This window comes from Fopius arisanus, unplaced genomic scaffold (genome assembly GCF_000806365.1).
Source record: "Fopius arisanus strain USDA-PBARC FA_bdor unplaced genomic scaffold, ASM80636v1 scaffold00207, whole genome shotgun sequence".
Classification (NCBI taxonomy): Eukaryota; Metazoa; Arthropoda; class Insecta; order Hymenoptera; family Braconidae; genus Fopius; species Fopius arisanus.
Window position 1 is genome coordinate 65,680 of NW_011887946.1, and position 21,608 is coordinate 87,287.

A 21,608-nucleotide genomic window follows, 5' to 3' on the forward strand; every position below is an offset into this window, starting at 1 on the left:
TCCTAAATTATACCATCACGAGAAATACTATAGGAAAAATTATTATTTCTCTGGTACAAATATTGAAAAATATCATTTTTTTATCTTGGTATTTGTAATATTAATATTTCATGAATTATTGAAATCAATTTTTTTTTAATACATAATTTCTATTTCATGAAAATAAATACCAAATACTCTGATATTACACACCTACTAAAATTCCTTTAGTGAACACATTATAAAATATTATTTTTTTTATATTGATATTCAATGAATTATTGAATTCAATTTTTTAATCCGAATTTTCCATTTCATGAGGACAAATGGCTAATAATAATATATTTAATAATTAGTTGACAACGTAACAGTGAATATGGTCATATTTAATGTTGAAAATAAATAACGTGATATTTTTTTAACATAACATAAAAGCTTCAAATAAAAGTAAACCACATGTTTGAGGATTTGAATAATTCTACGGAAAATTCCTTCTCTCCATTTTCACTCCCAATAAATTACACGCTTGAAAACTATTCTTTTGGAGTTGTCACGATTCTCCATTTTCCATCTCCATTTTTTTCTTTCTCGAGGGGGAAGGGGGCCGATTCGTTAACGCTGATTAATTATCCGGTGGCTCTCTTTTTTTTTCGTTGTACACCTTGGACTCCTGCTAAGAGCCGAATGCAGTTGCACCTCCCACAGCAAACTTTATGCATGAGCGATTAGAAAAGAAAAGAAGAGGATGGAACAGGAAGGAAAATTAATGTTGGTATGAATTTAAATCAATTCACGGCGTGAGGGAAAATTGAAACATTTGAGATTTCAACTAGAAATGCTGGGTTACTATCTGGTGCCTCAACCAAGCGAAATATTTTAATTAATTTCGCTCCAACTAGCTCACACACACAACACGCCGAAGATACCGATCGGAAACTGTCGCCAGCTCAACTTTTCCCGTTAATTATTGTCACGTTATTTTCCAAATCCATCGAATTATTAGCGATTATTTGAGGAAATATTTTAACGAATTTCCTACCCTAGAGAGAAATTAATTTGATAAATTGTTCGCATCAATCAATTTGAATTCCCAATGATCGAAGTAAAAAGTATTATACTGAAAATTTTGAGTGAATGAAATTGAAATTTTTAACAACGACAAATGACCTAAATCCAATTAGTTCAATTTTGATAAAAAATTCGATATTGGACATTTTTTTACATCTCTTTTTCCTCGTCGCTTTTTTATATCATGTATATGATGAGTTTATACATGAAAATAATACGCATCAGTATTTGTGAGGATAACAGAGATCATTACGAATTTTATTTGAACGGAATTACTCTTTTTCAAAATGTGACATCGATTGTCAACAATAATTCTTGATCAAACGGACGGAGTCGAATAATTCCAACGGCAATGTAAAGAGCTCATTGAATATATCCGGATAAATAACAGAGAATCCTATGATAATTAGCAATAAACGTGAATTTTCAAACGTTACATAACGATGAGAAAATGCAAAAAATCGAAAAAAAGGAAAAACCTGCAATAACGTTACAAAAACAAAACTAAATCAGATACAACTGATGAACTTTTGAAGATCAACAAATGTCTATTAATTGGCGATAGCTAGGACAAGTGCATTTTTTTCGTCACCAGGTTCTAACCAATATTCCGCAAGTGAAGGAAAATATCGATATTTTCATAAATACCTTTTTTGTAGCTCTAATGTTTGTCTACAAAAAATGTTGAAGCAAAAAATTTGTTATCTTCTCCAATTCCGAGATATTCGCACAAAACTGGCATAAAAAAAAATACACTTATCCTAGTTTCCCAATTAAAATTATCGTAGGTATGAAGATAGAAAAATTGAAATTAAAATAGAAATTAAAATGACGTAACTAAAAAAAATTAAAATTATTGTAGGTATGAAGATTTAGAGGGCTGGGGTTTTGCGACGTAAATTTAAACCCCAAAGGTCTGCGGCTGACGTAAAGGGTGTCCGAAAGGGTGATCCCTTAACAGTAATTCGATAGCCGAACTATCTATACATGGAATCAGTATAATTCCCTTTCTTTTTTGTCAAATCCCCTCGGCGATTTTGTGGCCCGGGGGAAGGAACATGTGCTTTCGGACATTCATCGATTCATACGTAAAATATTCGTTCGGATAATTGCTAGAACAGAAGTTTTCGTAAGAACCAAAACTCACGTAAATATTCACGCGAAGATCAATCCCCAATGAATCATCACGTTTTATCAATTTTTTATTGTTCTAGCAATTCAAAACCAAAAGTTTTCGCTCACTAGTTTTTTGGTTGCTATCAGAAATCGGTGGTTGAAAAGTGGTATTTATCGAAATGAAAAGCAATTGTAATGATTTTTTCCATAATTTTTTGTTATCATTGAAGAGTGAAAAACATTTTAAAGAAGTCGATGAAGGTTTTAGTTATTTACCAAGGAATTACCCTTGGAAAATTACAGCTCCATAAATTCCCTTTAATAATTCAGCCCTGTCGAGTCATTTTTCTCGAGGCGTAAAAAAGTTTCAAATTATCCCGCAATAACGGAAGATGCCACGCTTAAAAAATATATATATTTTTACAAGTCTGAGTTTGTAAAAAAATCTGCAAGGATATTCACCAGAATCTTCGCCTCAACGAGGCTGAAAAGTCAACCATTCACTAAAAAATCACTTATAATTTTCAAGATAAATGAGAAATTCAATGACCGCTTTTAATGCAAATTGAAAACTTCAACATTTCCGAATTAAAACATTCTGATGACTTACGGATATTCCGAGCTTTCTAAATTTTCGATAATTAATTTTTTAAATAGAAAATTAATTTGATTTTCAGTGTAAATTATCCAATAAATGAATGTTTTCTTGTTTTTCTTTCAGATAAAGGAACTAGTCTATGAACTCATTAAATAATTCCAATCGCATTACACCCCCAATTTCCCCAAGCCTAAAAAATCCCTCATGATTAACCCCGCGAACCCCAATTATCTAAAATTAAAAAAATAAAATTGAAGCCAGCAAGCTTTCATCATGAAAAATTCGAATGACTGAGGTTTCGAGATTTCTACATTTTCAAACCTGTTCCCTTAATTGAACTCCCAGTGCAAATTTTCCAATAAATTATTATTTTATTTCGAATGGAATTTGGCATCTGGCCGATTTTTCGATTCTCGAATTTTTTTTTTGTTTTTTTTTTTTTCAGATAATGGAAATAGGGTATGAGGATAGAAATGAGTTACCCTTGTTAGCGGTGGTAAGAGGAAAGAAAACGAAATCCCCCACCCGTTGGTATATGCCTGGGCGCTCTCTCGTGGCTTCACCTCCTTGGGGCGCGCGCTTTCGAACGTCACATCTAGTCGGCCCGTGGCAAACCAACGGACGGACGCATAACCCGCCACTCAACACAACAACTCCATCATCTCCATCATCTCCAACTCGCCCCCAAAACAACTCCATCAACGCGTGTGCACTTGTCAACAAACAGATCAAAAAATGTTTAAAAAATCCGCGAACATGTGTGTAGAGTAACCGTTAATCTATACGAGTCAAAACTCCCTCGAACTTTGACCTGCAGTCGTCAGAGAACTGACCGATTATCAACCGCCACGCAACGTTTAACCAGTAAAATTGTGAAAATAGAGACATTCACCCGAGACTATTCAGTTGTCAATTAAAAACCCCCCATATCCCCTTTTTTCAAACCCTAAAACTCATTACCCGAATTCAGAGCAACTCTAAACGAGTGAACACCGAAATAAATAACAATTATTCACAAAGAGCCTCGAGATCTAAATCACCAATCGATTGAATGGATAAACTCCAGTCATAAAATCTCCGAATTATAAATTGAGATACTGAAAAGTAAATTGTCGTCTTGAGGAGCGCGAAAATACTGACGTGTCAGGTGAAGTTTAAATTTATATGAACAATAAAGGAAAAGGCGAGAGGGATTTCACCAAGTGGAGGAATAAAAATTGAGGGAGAAGTTAGGGAGAAAGTGGAAATAAGGTAAAGGGTAGAGGTTTAGCGCGGGCGTAAGGTAAATCGGATTATATGATTTGAGTTTTTGTTTTGCTGGGATGAGTCCAGTTTTTTTTTTATCCTCGAAAGGGCTGATTTTGTTATGACTCAGTGGAAAGAGAGTGCAGTGCCTGTTGATCTGGTTGAAAAGCTCTGCAGAGATGAAGCTGCATTTGGTGCTTCTTACTGTTGTTCCGATTTTCTTTGTGGAGAGAATCACGTGTCGTGTTTTACTGGGGAATAATGAGACGATTGTCCAGGGGAGGAGGAGATTTACCATTGAGGAGTTAGTTAATGGACAGTTTCCACATTCTATTACCGGGGATCTCGATCTCGATGTCTGTAAAGCAGGTAAATTATGGTTTTTTTATTGCTACCAATCATGATTTTATTGTTGACGAGTGGATGATTCGAAGAGGAAGTGAATATTTGGCCTTCAAGAAATAGTCGATCTGGTATTTCTACGAAATTCTTAAATCCCTTGAGATCAATGTAAAAATATTCTGCGCCCTTTTAGCCTAAATTACCGAATTTCGAAAGACTTGAAAAAATAAACCGTTTCTATCATTTATGATTATTTCATGACTCACGAAGTTAATGAGCATGCAATAATTTTCCTGTATGTTTTTATAAAATTTTATGGATTTTTAAAAAGTTGAGGGGAAATGCAGGAAAATTATTGTACGCTCGGGATATTTGTCCTTATGCCGTGGTGGGTAGAAATTCCCAAACGTTTTTATTATTTTATTATATTTGGAGGAATACTGTTGATTTTTTTTTCATTTCATAAAAAATTTGAGAGTTATTCTCATAGAAAAATATTTGTTTTGGGTGGAAGTTGAAGAAATGAGTTTTTAATTGCTCCAGAATCTATTGATCGAAGTTTATAGTGATATCAATGAAAATAAATTGTGAGGATGGGATGATCCTGGCCTGTAAGACACTGGTGGGCTCGAAGAAGAGCCTCTTATCTCCTGTCCCAAAGTGCCCCTGACCGGAAACGAGATTGAATGCCGTAGAAAGAGACAGGAGGAATAGTAAAAATCTCTTCTATTTTATCTCTCATCTATCCACCTCTCAACCTCCCTGGATCACTCTGAATCACTCACCTTCTACCAATTGCCAATGTTGCACTTCTCTTTGGTTTATAGCCTTTTCCACAATGAAAACTTTTGTAGCGCATTTTAGTACGAGGTGGGACCCAATCGAAAGAAAATTGAACCATCAGTCAAACAGTTTTTTTTTCTTCTGGAAAAATGCTATAATTTTTATTAAAAATTGCTGAAATTCTTAGGGCAGATGAAATTGAAATCGAAATTATTGTCAGCAAAAATAGCTATAAAACTTTTTCTGTTACGACTCTTTCAGAATTTTCCATTTATCGTAGTGCAATCGTAATTATTTTTTAATTTAAGTACAACGTACGTCACATGACAAAGTGATATTAATCAGAAAAATGAGGAAAATGTATTTTTGTCCTTTCAATGATTACGAAATTTCAGTGGACTTTAAGAAGTTATTGCCGATATCTTCTCATTTTTCAAGTTTTTTCCAAATATGTGAGAAACACGTCACAAAATAAACGTGAAAAAATATACAGTCTCTGAGGTTTATTATTATGGAATGTCCCACGAAGTTTCATTGCCGTAAAAATTGCCACATTTAAAAATGAAGAAAAATATCTGATCCACGATATCCCAGAAATTAATAATAAACCTAAACAATTAGAAGTTACCGCCAATAACTCGTTAGACATGCAGTATTTTTAATAAAAAAATTGAAACAATTGTGGTCAGCTGGCCATGAACGTCCAGTCTCCTTCCATGAGGACGTGAAGATAATTCTGATGCTTGTAAAATGGTAGATGAGGGAGGGCAAATTGAATTGTCACATACTGTGATGACATTAATTGCTGTGTATTGTGGTGAAGATTACTCTGTTGAGATCATACTTCAGATGGAGATCAAAAACTATTGGATAATGTCATTCGCATACTTCGCTTGGTGAAACATCCCCCAATAGAACGCCTCGTTATACGATTTTCTATAGATTATTTGAACGAGGGAAAGAAGTAAATCAACCCCAGTACTGCCTTGACGACAGCTCAACCGTGCAAACCATTACAGAAATTTATCTGCAAAAGGACCCAAGTCAGCAATTCTGCAGACTTTCAATCTACTTTGAATTTTTCTCATTGATATTTCTCCCATTATAATTATCAAAGAAAAATCCCTCCACTTCTCAATGCGAATTGAATATCCATTTAGATTTTATTGGATGAATGTGCATTCAATGGAAGTAACAATTATTATTCAATCGAATGAATACTTCATTCAGGCTTTTTTTAATGTGCTCCATTGTTTTAATTGATAGTATAAAAAAGTTACGGTATTGGCAACAGATGGAAGGTTGTCTGCAATTTTTATGCAATAAATGTAATTGTTGCTGGATTTATTGCATTTTTAAGGAGAGTATCAGAATGAAAATTCCTTCAGAGTCAATATGCTAGACTGAAGTTATTTAAACTCTGGGAACTTCATTCCCTTTGACCTGAGATCGAGTACTGGTTGAAGTTCAACTGTTAACCGATCTATTAGAATTTACTTTTAAAAATTGTTTAATGTTTAAGTCAGGGTTTTCAAAAATTGGACATTTCCAATTATTTTCTTGATATCCCTTTATTGTTACCGCTGCAATGCAAAATATCGATGAATATTACAAATCATTACAAATTATAATAATTTTTAGATCATTGAAACGATTAAAGTTGATAAAAATTTCTGGAATTCAGAAATAAAAAATCTGTTTCACCAAATTTTTTCTCAACGAAGTATCTCATGAGTTTATTTGTTCTTGTTCCGTTTGCGTCGAATTAGTGAATGACTTTTTTGTTTGGCAGTTAATCCACGAAAAATCATCCGGGAGAATTGGCGATTACACAGTGCCTTGCACTTCTCTTCTCGTCGACGAAATTTTTTTCACCGTTGTCTCGAATTCCCTGTGGAAGTCTGTAAGACGAGTTAACGAGCAAAAACAGGGACCCCCAGGCCTTCTCAACTCTTTTCTTTGCTCTCTTTGACTTTTTTTCTCCAACGAACTGTGTCGAGATATGTGTAACAAGCTGTCCATTTTTCTCCATCTGACGAACCAATTTCTAAAACCTTTTTGTTTTTTTTTACTGGAAATAAAAAATATTCTCGAAGGGAGTGCAGGGGATCCACGAGTCTTTCAACGATTTTCGAGTGAATATTTGCGAGGAGAATTCAGCTAGGAAGGAAGATCAGAAGACATGTCTGTAATATTCAACTGAAGGAATGAGATATTCGTAATAAATCTTTCCGTACAATAGTCCATCCGGGATAAAGTTTTTAGGAATGCTTGTGATACTCTGAATATTCACAATACGTGAAAGACTCCCTCATAGAGAAAGACTTCGAGAACTACTTTTTTAAAATTCTGTTTCACCCCGGAGGGATTCTAGCTTTGGATACCAATTCAATTGGAGATACACTGAGAGAAAGAATAAGTTAAAATTGCCTATCCATTTGGTAACCGTGTTGTGTTCGGGTAAAATTAGTCTACAGTTTAGTCAAGATTTTCAACTGCTCACTAAAAATTATCCAATCATTTGAGAAAATCTTTATAACTCTTAGATAATTTCTCCCAAGCGGCTAGATCATTCAAAATTTCTCTGCGCACTGCACACTCACTGAATTTTTTCCTAAAAACCAAGTCAGAGAAAATTTTCCGGAAATTGAGTTTTCCACTACATCAAGGGTATTCATGTTTCCGAAGAAGTTTTCTAACCGGTGAAGTAGTTTATGCAGTTTTTCTTCACGGTAGAGTAATGCTTCAAGCAATCATAATTAATTTTGAGGTGGTGAAATTGGTAGAAAGAAATTGCATTGATTATTCATATGAGAGGTCCCACATGGATAAACTTAGATTAAAAAAAAAAGTCTCTCAAAAAATTCTTATTAATTTCATTGAAAAATTTGGGGAAGCTATAAAATTGCAGCCGCACGAATAATAAAAACAACAATAATAATAATAATAATAATAATGATAATAATAATAATGAATGATTTTTATTTATAATTTTTTTTAAATGTGATATCATTTTACCTTTTTGAAGGGAAAAAAAATTGAAAGGTAGAATTTTTAGCACCACTTTTACTATCGAATAATTGTGTTATGCGTAAATTGATTGATTAGTAGAATTACTCCAATGGATGAGTCTCTTTTGTTTAAAATAAAAATGAATTCTACCCACGTGATGACTCGATAAAACTGAGAGAGTTGTGCACTCATCGGTGTCTATTCTTCTCGTGGAGATGAGTTCGTGCATGACGTATCCGACACGCGAGTTTCAACTTCACTATCTCAAGGAAAAAAGCCTCAAACAAACAGTTCATCCCACTGCAAGTTACTAACAGCTTTTTCCGTTCCAATTCCATCGCATGCGTGCACTTTTACCAGTGTTTAATAAAAAAAAAAAATGACGAGTTTCACCTAAACCTTTTCCTTGTTCTAATTATAATATTCCCCACCACCCCGATCTGTATTTTAATTAAATATTTCATCGGATCACGGCTTGTGTTCAATTCTTTAATTAATTTCGCATGGAACGTCATTCCAGGTATTGAATTCTATTCAACAATATTTTTAATTCAAATTGCTCCGTTCTGTGCCATTCAATGCGGAATTTCAAGCTCTGAAAAATCGGGATAATTTTATCGCTCTGTACGCCAACATTTTTTCATTCGGAAAAAACGTGCGTGGGAAGTATTAAATTGATCTCTGACTTTAAAATTGGCAATTTCAATCGAGGAACCAGGAAAATTATGAAAACTAAATTACGAAATTATTTCGTTTTTTATATTTCGAGTTGGGGTGAATAATCGTAATTTAATTACTCTAGGGGATGATTATGGTGATAACGACCTGGAATCAACCCTCTCAATATTTATATCAACATAAAAAAATTCCGTCACTTTCTTTTTGGAAGAAAATAAATCATAAATTCGTGCCGATCTATAGATTTCGTGTAATGACTCGGTTGTAAGTGATAAGTTAAAAACATCTCTACAACCCGTCAGTTTCCGACGTAAATTCTCCTCTGGAAATTTCAGTATTTTTTCTTCATGAACATACTAAACAGCGCCCATAAAACAAGAAAATTATTTCAATAATTCACCCCTAATTGCCTGCAAATAATCGAAAATCCCGAAAAACATTACCCTCCCCCTTCTCTGGCAAAAACACCCCACCCCCTTGAAGCCGAGTGAAATAACCCAACCGTAATAAAAACGTAGTGAGCACACCTCCAAATATCTCACTGCGGCGTAACTCCGGTTTTTAAGTACCATCAGAGAGGTAGAGAAGAGAGAGACTGGAAGGGAAGAAAAAGAGGAATTGAAACTCGTCGGAGAGAAAGAAGTGAAATAAAAAAAAAAATAACAAACTGGTGAATAAAAAAATTTGCAGTTGAGCCCAGAAAACGACCACGTGAATTGGCCAGTTAAGGTGAATGCCAGTTGGAGGTGGAGTTGAAGTTCACTTTTGATTAGAATCCCTCTCGTTGAAGCTAAAAAAATGGTAAAGAGAAAAGATTAAAAAGGTGGAGCAAAATATAGGGATTTGCATTTGGGGAATTTGCATTTAAATTCGTCCAGCGTTTTCACCGAATTCCCCAACAGCTTTGTTTACCGTGACGAGAGATAAAAAAGAAAAACAAAGAGATTCAATATATCTATACGAATTATCGATGATTGGGTTGCATGATAGAGTGCAGGGGGTGTCTAATCACCAGAGACTGGCAGTTTTTTTTTTCGTCTCGGTGGAGAGGTACTGAGTAAACTGAATTTATTTATCTTGCTAGCCGAAGGGATCATGAAGAACGTCACTTCGTTATCTCGGGAAAACTCGTATTATTTTTGTAGAGTGTGAGTGGTGGGAGGAATGGGTAAAAAAATTAGGACACATTTCTGCGGATTTATGGGGAGAATTTATAGGAATATTTACTCTCGCGCGCAGATACTAATATTGTGGTAGAAATCGCTATTTTTACTCCGATTTTACAAAAGATTGAAGTTTTCACTGCAATGTAAATATTTTCAATCAAAAAACCGTGACTGAAAAATTATTTGTTGCAGATTGTAATAAAATGTATAATTTTTACTTTTAATCTCGAAATTGTATAGAAAGATAAATAGCAATTAGACGTTAATAATTACGATGAGAATCGATTTATTTTGACTTTCCCCCTTTACAGTTGGAAAAAATGATGAAAGCTATGGGTTGCGTTCGTCATTAACTTGCAGAGTAATAATTAAATCTTAATAAATTTTTTGGTGCATGTATATTTTATCATATAAATGAGTGTCAAGTATTAAAATGGAGACTATATTTACGGCGAGATGTGTTTACATCGGATGGAGAAATTAAACTAGTCGTGTATGAATGTCGCGGATAGACTGATTTGATCTGATCTCTTTTGTCGTGGAGTGTGCAGGTTTATTTACCTTCGTTAATCAAAGATGCTAGAATTGTCCCGAGATTTCGTGAGGGACGAGGACGAAGCGATATTTGTCACGGTTTCTCACTCCAAGAATAAATACAGAAGAAATTGATATTGCGGCTTACGCCAAATTTTTAAACAAAAATAAAACGAAATATAAGGTTTCCCAGGAGCATATACAACTGAAAATTATTTTTTCAGTAACTACTGTATTTAATAATATATATGTATTGAAAAAAAATTAAATCTCATTTTTTATCCAAAAATGAAATTTCATTCTTATTTTATTTCATATTATTATTGTCATTATTATTATTATTATTATTTCATATTATTCTTATTATTTTATTATTATTATTTGATATTACTATAGAATCGATCTATCGAATTCATGTATTTTTCATGTGCCCCATATGATGATTATAGGAATGCAAAACGCGCACCAAGTCTTAGTTTTTGGAACAAAGAATCAGGAACTTGTTGCGGGTGGGTGGTGGTTTGTCCAGAATCTCCATGTAACTATCCCTAGGATGGTGAACGGTACACAGAGAAGTGGCTCTAGGAGTGGTCGAAAGGGATTAAGGTCAAGGGGTCGTAGTGGCACGTCGGGCGCTTCTCCTCGCATATCCGGCTCGACTTCCAAAGTCTCCCGGGTGTTACGCTTCCAGTATTATATCCTCTTGCTCACCCCATATAAAACCCCACGACTATTTTACACCGTGAAATCCCGGAAAGATCGAGATTCCAGTGTTCCACTGGTGGTGGCACTTTCCTGATAGTTCCTTTAGAAAAATTCCAAATGTCACGAAATGTGTTACCGAATCTCACCACATAGCTTAGCATATGAAAATAATATTTTTCATTATCAGATTATTATATATTATAATTGATTACTTATAATATAAAAAAATTATATTTAATTTTTTTTATACATTTTTTTTACATATACATATGATACTCTATATATATTTACAGATACTCTTTATTCTATGTATATAATTTCTTTATAACATTAAAGATTTTTATTAATAAAATTTATAGGCCCCCGATTTGATCTCTGATTTATCGTTTAGGGGCTGCGAGCCCTATTAATTAATTTTTTAGGATTACCTGAATAAGTAAAGTATTATTTTTATATCGCGGACATTCTTATTCCCTCTTTTGTTGCTTTTTTGCTGTTTTAATAATTCATAGCATGTGCTAGTGGCACTTTGGCATTTAATGAATCTCAGGAATGTATGGGGATAGCGCACGAAGGGTTGTGTATCCCTCGCAAAATCCACACGTAGCTTTGCACGTGCTTTTGCATATCACATAGTAAGAGAGAGAAGAGAGAGATCTCCCCTTAATGTCTACGCGTCTATGACTAGTATATTTCCCAACAGTCACGTACCTCACGCAAGGTATGCACCCAAAGTCGGTGCAAACCTACCGCAATCCATGGACGGATTGCTTAACCCTTCAGGGTCACTTGGGTTCATGATGAAATTTCACTCAATTCGTCGTTAAGAAATTTTACTTCAGGAGAAAAATCCCCATTTGTTTCTAATCACTGGACAATTAATGCAAATTTATTACCGATTATTGTCATACGAGATCTACTGCGCATTCCGCGCACCGAGTTTGAATTTCCCGATTCGAGTTGACCAATAGGAAGTCAGTCTTACGAGTTTCGAGATATTCCGAGATATTGCGATTTAGACGAACTTCATGCACGTGTCTCGAATTACCAATTATTCCTTATTCATATATACCGCGGTAGATTAGAAGAAAAATAGTCAAAAGTTGTCGGATTTTATTAAAGGAAAGAATGATTTTTCAGTTAGAGATAATTTTTGAAAAATTGTAAATTGTAGGAAATATGACCCGAGATGAAAGTAAAAATAATGGTTTCAGTAATAAATACAGTGAAAGATTAATATGATTATAAAACAGAATCAGATTACGCGGATAATTTCACTCTGGTATTCATTCCAAAATAATACGTAAAACTTTAGACTGAAATAAACTTAAAATGAATAATGCAGCGGAGAAAATTTAATTAGCTGTCATATGCATGTGTATTTAATCCAAATATGGCGTATGACGAGTTGACGAAGCTCATCTGCCACTCGGGATACGAGCGTTCTGTCCAGCTGGAGTTCTCTGCAAACTCTTATTGAGCCGTTTAACGCTAACGAGCGCTTGCCCACTAATTGACGCAAACCAATTAAACCTTACTGCTTATGTGTACTCAGATATAAGCCTAGTTTATGCACTGATGATTTGCGTGACGCATTTTTCACTCTTGCCCATTATTCGAGAAATTGATGACTTTAGCACTCGTTTAATTATTAATTTTTATGAAGACGCAATTTTTTTCTGCGCAAGAAGTTAACAATTGAAATGATCAAAACAAAAAATCATAATTTTTGACCAGAAGATTCCCTGATCGAACTAGATTTTTATTTATAAAATCGCTGTCAATGATTTTTTATTCGGTGTTGGTGTTGTGCAACGGAAAAATTCCACGCAAAGTCGACATTCCGAGTAAATTGAATGTATTTTCCTTGCGAGTCAAAGGGATCATGAAGAATATCATTCCGTTATCTCGTGGAAACTCGTATTATCTTTTTGACGCGTGAAGAAAATGGAAACCTTGGGAAAATATTCGCCGACGCTAAAACCGATTTGATATTGTCAGGATTACTGTTATATTTTCCTGGAACTTAAAAATAAATTAAATGGTCGAAAATGGTTACCAAAAATATATAAACAATATTAATACTATCCATATAAAAAGAGGAGAAACCCGTCAGTGAAAATTCTTATGAAAAATTTTTGGAAACTTTTAGAAATGTTATAGCCGCGTGCACAGGGCTTTAGGAGAAACGAATTCGACTATATGAGACTACCCCCACCACGATCTCGCTGCGATCGTAAACTGATTTGATTTTATTTGATTTGATTTGCTTTCATAGCAAATCGAAGTACGAAAAATATTTATTTTTAACAATCATTCGAAAAACTTTCTCTATCTGAATTTAAATGAGAAGATATTAAATGAAATCTCTTATATGATATAATATATCATATTATATACAAAATCATGAAACTGAATGAACTGCATATGATAATAAAAGGCCAAATGATTTTTTTTGAGTGGTATTTATGAATAAATTAAAGTTTATTAACTGAACTCAATTAATTAGTCATGTCCATTCATGGTAAAAGGAAAAAATGTAGACTTTTTATATTTTCTATATTAAATGTATTGTTACTGATTGCATGTATTGAATATTTGTCGTATGTACTCTCATATGATGGTTAAAACTCACCGGAAATGCTAGTTGATAGAAATATTTGAAATTCAATTCCAAAAAGATGAGGCTACAATGGGATGGCCATTTTTTTCTCGGTGATAGATTCGTGGCGGTGAAGAGACGATGTTCTAGCTCCAAATATTAGCCCCAGGATACTAGAGAATGCGGGTTGGAATTCTTGGTGGACAAGGTCACTTGACGTTCATGAAATTCCTACCAGGATATCTTCGTGGGCGATGGCGGAATAGAGTCTACATCGCCCTGTTGTAAATTTTCGTCTTAATTTTCAGGGTTGAACCCCAAATGTTTTTTATCAATTTCTCATCCACTCTCAACTGAATTTTTCGAAAATTACCACTAATAGATTTTATAGATAGATTAATTAGTAATTTCAATGTTTTCCTATTAAAATCATCTGAAAATCAATAGAACCTTTGATTTTTAATTATTTATTTTTCTACTTCTCCGAGAAAATGATGGATTATCAAAGATTTTAATTTTGATTACTTTGGTTTCATTAAAAATTCGTTCGCGTTGTTTAATTAAGTCGTTAACAAATTGTTATCACTATTTTTTTGATGAACGAAATAGAGTAATGAACAAAAAAATAGCACTATCTATTCCAGATTCCGAGATATTAATCAAAGACGGCCCCTTGGAAAAATAATTGCTGTTTTATCGCTGGTACAACACTTTAATGATCCAGAATATCTTTCCGCTCGTAAAATCTCCGACAACGATTGAAATAATCAACAAATAATAGAGGGGATGGGGTTAAATGCATAAGTCACGGTGGAAGCCAGAAAATTTGTTGTAAAGAGGGTGAAGTACGAAAAAAGAAGATAAAATGAATTGAAAGAGGCACTAAGAAAAATTGTCACGGTGAGAACTGAAAGAATAGTCGGGTCTTTTGACAAAAGGATGAAAAGGTCTCTGAGAGTGTTCCACAACCACTTCCGCCACCCCTTCTCTCACCCCCCCTCGACCCGCCCCATTCACCCACCACCCCCTAGCTTTATGAATTAAAACGAAAAATTAAGAGCCTCTTGTGCCTCACCTTCTCTGCGGTCGTCACACCTCACTCGACTGCACTTGGCATTATTCCTACGGTTTCTACAGAATATACTTTTCCCACCAAAAATTTTCCTTTCAAATTTTCTTCAACTACTGTAACTTTACAACTTCCCGTCACAAGATATAGTACCACATGAACTTGCATGATTGACATCAACCTCGACCTCCTAGCCACTTTAGAAAATTTCAAGTCCAAAATATTTCTGATACATTTTTACGCACAGAGACTGAATCTGTAGAATTTATTATTGCTAGAATTTCAAAATTTTTATGCATCATTTGTGCACATGGACAACGGTCAATAGACGAAAAATATATTATAAAAAAAATTCAATATATCAGATATATTTTGGTTTTCGCTGGAATAATATATGTGGGTTCATACATCAGACGCCTTCGTGCACCATTGGAAAAACTATGTGTAAATAACGCAAAAGACGGAACGATAACACTTGAACCTTTGACACTTCGCGTTAGTTTTATCTTACGGAAGTATTACAACGCAGCAATTTCAAGGAAATTTATGAAAATTTCAGTTATAAATGGATATCTCTCAAGTTTCGTTATTTTCATCGTTCAATATCAGAAAATTCTTGAGTTGATGGAAGACGCATTCTTCCCGAGAGACGCTTGGAAGCGATTAATCAGATTATTACATGATCGAAAAGACGTCGTTGCACTACGAAAGCACTTCGCAACCACGTAATGCAATTACGCCCCTCTTACATTTTTGCATTAATTCTTTTGTTTTCTGATGACGTGCACAATATTCATCAACAGTGTCTCCGATTACCACCACTGAAATTAGAACTAAGTTGCAAGTGAATTAGAAATTAATACAGGAACAAAGGAAATTACAATCACAATCGCCATTTTTTTTGAGTCAATAAGGACAGAAATAATCGACCGCAAAGTTGTCAGTTCGATTACCGTCGGTAAAAATTTCTGACATTTTTAATTTTTTGGTTTCTCATAAAAATAATAATTCTACCTCGCCAGGAGGTTTTTCCTTCAGGACAGACAGTGAGGAATGGGGGCTGTGAAAACCCCAGAGGTTATACGATTGAAGGAAATTTTCGGACTGGAATAACAATATTATTGTTAGTTTTTTAATTTAAAAAAATGATGGAGTGTCTTTGTTCACTCGAGTGAAGAAAATTCATTTCAATTTTTTTTCATTCTGACTGGTGCAGCCAAAGATTTGCACACCAAAAATTTCGAGGTGAGCACGGACAGGTCCCACGCATGCCAGCGATGAATGAAGGTTGCGGTCATACCAGAATACAACACCTACGCTGCATACGAAAATCCGCAAATCACTGACCACTGACCACTGCACTCAATCTATTATTGACATTTTCCATTCACAGAGAAATAAAAAAAAACTCTCAGTGCTTCCGCGTTTTTCGCATTTCGTACTCATTGAAAAGAAATTCAAAATGAATGAATGAACCAGATGCATTCAAATGTGACAATTTTTTAATTAAAAAAAATCATAAAATTGGAAATTAATTAGCAATCAAGTGATTGAGAGTGAGTACGTCCACATACATCATTACTAGATGTGAAGAATTAGTGACAAGGAAAAATTGACTTGATATTATTTTTTATTCCTAAAAATAGTGATATGGCTTTGTTCACTCGAGAGGAGTAAGCCCTTTCTCAATTTATTCCATTCTGCAAAGTAAAACTAGAGATTTACAACTGGAAAATCACGAGATGAACAGCCCACGCATCCCAACCTAAATTGTGCTTCCACTAATGTCGAATACAACCTACACATGAAATCGCCAAATCACTAACCACTCACCGCACTCTATCACTGAAGCATTCCATTCACAAGCCACTAAAAAAAAAAAAAGTCCTACCACAGTTTCGCCTCTTTCCAGAGCCACCCATTGAAAAAAACCACACACCAATCATCCGAGTGGAGGTAAAATCGTAAATCCATGAATGGCGGAAATAAGCCTCAAACTATCGTGAGAGTCTCCGTCGTTCACCACAACAAAAGGACCAACAGAAAAGTGAATAGATTTTTATTTTAATTCACAACAAAATGGAGATTCGAATGATCTCGAAATATTCAGAGCAAATCTTAGCTGCTCGTCAAGCAATCACTATCCGAAACGGGTAATCACCACCGGACAACTCACAATTATTCAAACCTCCTATCACCCCTCCAGAATCCATCCTAAGTCTCAAATATGAGGCTTCCTCTTTCCCTCTTCTTCACCCCTCACATGAATCAATACACCACGCACTCTGGGAATAACCGTAGCGAAAGCTGAGTGTCTCACATTAGGTGAGAGCCCACACGCTACAAAGAGTTCGTCTATGCTCCATTTGAAACGCAGGAAAGAGAAGTTAAAAGAAAAAAGATATATAAAACGTCAGTAAATGGTGAAAAGAAAAGAGAGTTGTTAGCTGGCTTTTGAAAAAAAATCGTTAATCGAGTGTAAAGCGGCTCAAGAGCTTTTAAAATGTCCTTTCTAAAATACAAGTCCTGAAATTAGGTCATATTCGGCGGTGAAAAAGAGAGGGGCGAAAAAATGACCTAAAAAATTACGGAGAACAATTTATAATAATAATTGTTAATGCAATAATTCTATTTCTAACAATTTTTATGGCAATAATCATTGAAAATTACAATTATTAACATTAATTTAAAAATTATCATTTCAACTGATATTATATTTAAACAATATAGCATTCGGTGAATTGCAGAAAAAAAGCGTAATAATCATTTCGACGTAATTTAAATGATAATTATATATTTTTTAATTTTGTTACGGGTTAAAAATTAGATTAAACAATTTGGTCAGAGCGAATTTCCTAGACTATAACGAAAGGTCAGGATAAATGTTAGTACAAATTTATCTCCGTGTGAGAAATCACAGATGAAAAGGTTGGGATTTAGTGGAAATTCTGAAAGACTGAAAATCGCAGCGATGGTCGGAAGTTGGATTCCCCGAGTTCCTGGTGAAGAGGAAATTCTCCCTATTTCTTCTCACCACCATCCCTTTCAACATTTCTTACCATCATGTACCCACCTGGAAATAGAAAATAAGAAATCCAAGTGGTTTTCACGATTGGTTGGCCCGGGGATCGATTCCGGAGATTGCTGCCTTCGTCCGGTATGTTTTATATCCCTAGCATCGGTTCACAGATACTATTGCTGCAAATGACTCGTACATCTAGCCACAATAGGCGAGGGATCGATTAAAATTTCAAATTGACCGTCGCTATATCAATAGGCAATTTATGACGCCAACTGGCACAATTGTTGTTTATACACTACTTCCGTCGACGGATTCAGTCGCTGGGTCGAAACCTTCATTGACCCATTTTCAAAGACGAAAGTATTTTCATTATTCGCCTGGTGATTTTCGGAGTTGATTGGCAGTGATTGCTTCCATGGCTGGAAAGCATCGGCATTAATGCTGAGGCGAGGAAATTCAAGCAAATCTCACTGTGCGTTCACTGCGAAGCGATTTATTGGATTATGAAATTCAAATTTTGTCGACAGTTTATTAACTTTTCAATAGCTTTTATTAAAATGTATATTAGAATATAAGATCAAAGAATCATGAAGAAATGTAACACCAAGAACGCAAGGCATCAGATGGAGTTGAGCATTTATTGAGATAATTTGTTTATGGGCATTTTCCATGGTATTCATTTCGATAGATTTATTTAGAGTTTATATCGGTCATATATACAGCGTATATTCAAACAGATATATGAATAGCTGATTATAATTTTTCAATTACTAATGATAATTATAATCCAATTCATTATCACTTTTATCCGAATTAAAAAATGTATAATTATTTGATAATTAATCTACAATTTGTTACTTATAAACTGGAAAACTTTGATTTATTCATTTTATTTTGTTTAAATGTCTGAAAAATGCCAAAAACTAATGAATAATTTTTTTTTTCATTTCATTCCCGTCATTTCCTATTTTTTCCTCTAGACTTGAAAAAAAAAATGTCAACCGTATTTTTATCGCGCTGAATAATGTCCAATAAAAACCCCTTAATAACCTATGGATTCTGATAAAGGAAAAATGGGGAAAAATACTCTTTCCCCTCCTGGACTGCTCCCATAGCCAATTAATGCGAGAACTGAGACCACCGGACACAGCAAAGTCGTGAATTTGGTGCTGCGAATCATAAATATACGTACTATCGGAAATAAACCATCCCTCACAGCAATATATACCATGGGGTGGATATGGGGTGGAATGGTGAACCACTCGCTATTTCCCCTTCTCGGGTGCCTTTTAACTATTCGCTCTGTTGGGGAATTGTGAAATACGCGTTAAGCAGGAAAACAGATGCATTGGGAAGAGATTTTGCAGTGGATGAAATGCGTAGGTGATGGGAGAGCTGGGATTTTCCCTCGCAATGCCCTCTGGAAATCCCCGTACACCGAATTAATTAATGGTACCTGACTCTACTACATCCCTGCTTTTTCCAGATCCACCGTTTTTCCCATAAACCCACTACCGACGCACCTGATGCTCCTCGATACATACCCCTTGCTTTTTAATAAAATAAAACGACATTCCTCTGTCGACTCCCTATAAAAACACCGCAAGTCCTATGTTACATCAAAAGAATTTTCTTTCTCAAATAGAAAATCGAAAAATTAAGAAATTAAGTCAGCAATCCAAATAAATTATCATTTTTTCATCTGACAAAATTATACTATATATCAAGTTGCAGTGAGGATAAATAAAAAATAATGATAAGTAATTATTTTTGTCATTTATCAATTTTTGACAAAACCAGTCATTATATAAATTATCTACTCGCATTTTTTAATGATTAATTGAGAAAAAATCGTTTCTCGATGGACAGACTACTAGAATTACTTATTGGAAATCGAAATTAATTTTAATGAGAACTTGTTTACTCGGCGTAAAATCTATTAATACCGACGGATTTCAGTGGAATATAAATTTCTAATGAAATTCAGCCTCGGATTACATTGGAATACATAACGAGAAGAGCTGCAGAATTTTTAATTTATTTTGAGGAAATCTTTAAAATATTTTTGAACTGTCGGTTTGAAATAGAAAATGTGAAACTGAAATTTCCGCCGTTCCCCATTTATATGGAGGCATAGCTTTTTCATAGGATAAAACACTATTTCCTCGGTCGACTCCCCCATAAAAACGCCGCAATACTCTATTTTATGTCCCGAGAATTTTCCCTCTCAAATAAATTTTTTTAAATAAAATATTCAAATCAGAGATCCAAATAAATTACGATTTTTGTCATTTATGAATTCCTCGACGAATTAAGTGATTACATAAATCACCATTCCCTTACATTTCTAATACACTAATTCGCTGAATTCGTTTCTAGAGAGAAATAAAATTAAACTGAACTCTCTGATATTGTAATTCATTTAAAAGAGCACATGTTACACGCCACAAAATCTGTTAATACCGATAAATTTCGCAGGGGCAAAAATGTCTAGTAAAATTCGCCCTGATTTTAAAAATATTTTTGAACTTCTGATTTGAAATAGAAAAACGGAAACTGAAATTTCCACTGTCCGCCAGTTATTCCGATGTCACTCACATTTTTCCACCCGCAATCATCAATTTTTCAATTGCTAATCCATTAACGGGTTTAATTAAACGTAAACAGGCGATCCGATGGAAATAAAATAAATGAATAAAAAAAAATGCGACTCCATTGTCTTCTGGATGAATAGCGGGGGCTTATCGTTATGCGTCACTGGGTCTCACGCAAATTCAAAATCAATTAGTTCGGTCCAGTACGTGTGGCAGCGGTTAGTTGAATTTTTTTCTCGATTCGTTATATTAATTGATGGACAGATAACCCCGGTATATTTAAGCTGAGTACATACCGATACGTAATTCAACGAATTTTCAGATTAATTCTATATAGGGGCTATCCCTTCCGACCTCTTCATACTGTGAATCACTGTAATTTCTGGGATCTGGAGGGATGAAATGTATTTATCACTCGCGAGATTTATTCACCCTCCATTCAATGTACCCATGTATGCATAAAAGCCTTCAGCTTTCGTTAATTAATCAGGGTAATTCATGTCGTTCGGTGTATAATCAGTTCAATTATTGTTGTTGAATGAATTGCATGATAATTTATGGTAAAGAACTGCTTCAGACAGTTTTCGTTTAATCAAGTATTCATTTTTCGTCGTTTTTGTTTTTTCCCTTTTTTTTATGAGAATTACAGCGCACGGGGAGCATCTCTTTGATGTGAAATGTACAAAATTAAAAATTAAAAAATGGTAATTATTCAAGGAATTTCGCCATTGGAAATACCAAAGGGAATCCCATTATTCTCTGAAAATTGATTAAATCTTGTGAAAATCCAATAAATACATTTTTTGATTGCAATATCTTTTAGAGTTCATAGAAAATTCAAATAAAACGAAAAAATGTCGTCTTCGTGCTAGTACCAATTTTCAAATTCCTTTAAATTGCAAAATCGAATTTAGAATCTGTTTTCCCCAAAAATCTCGAAATCCAAACAAAATATCGAAATTCTTGTCATAACCTTGTTTGGTGAGGTACTGTTGAGTAGGGTGGATCGGGAGAAGTTCAGGAAAATGTGGTGATTGTGTAAAAATGCTATAACTCGCGAAATTCTCACACACAACGATTATTAATTTATTAAAA

General features: G+C 34.4%; 1 protein-coding gene across 2 annotated transcripts in view; it reads left to right on the forward strand.

Annotated features, from left to right (window-relative positions):
• Window positions 1–3,229: 3,229 nt before the first annotated feature.
• tok (tolkin) overlaps window positions 3,230–21,608 on the forward strand; it is a 34,893-nt gene continuing 16,514 nt past the window's right edge. The window contains exons 1-2 of one of the 2 annotated variants that reach the window (XM_011314742.1): window positions 3,230–4,043; window positions 4,137–4,375. In XM_011314742.1, the coding sequence (XP_011313044.1) occupies window positions 4,186–4,375 (190 nt within the window). In that variant the 5' untranslated portion in view covers window positions 3,230–4,043; window positions 4,137–4,185. Of the gene's footprint in view, window positions 4,376–21,608 lie in introns of both variants that reach the window. The other variant, XM_011314740.1, reaches the window with a different exon arrangement.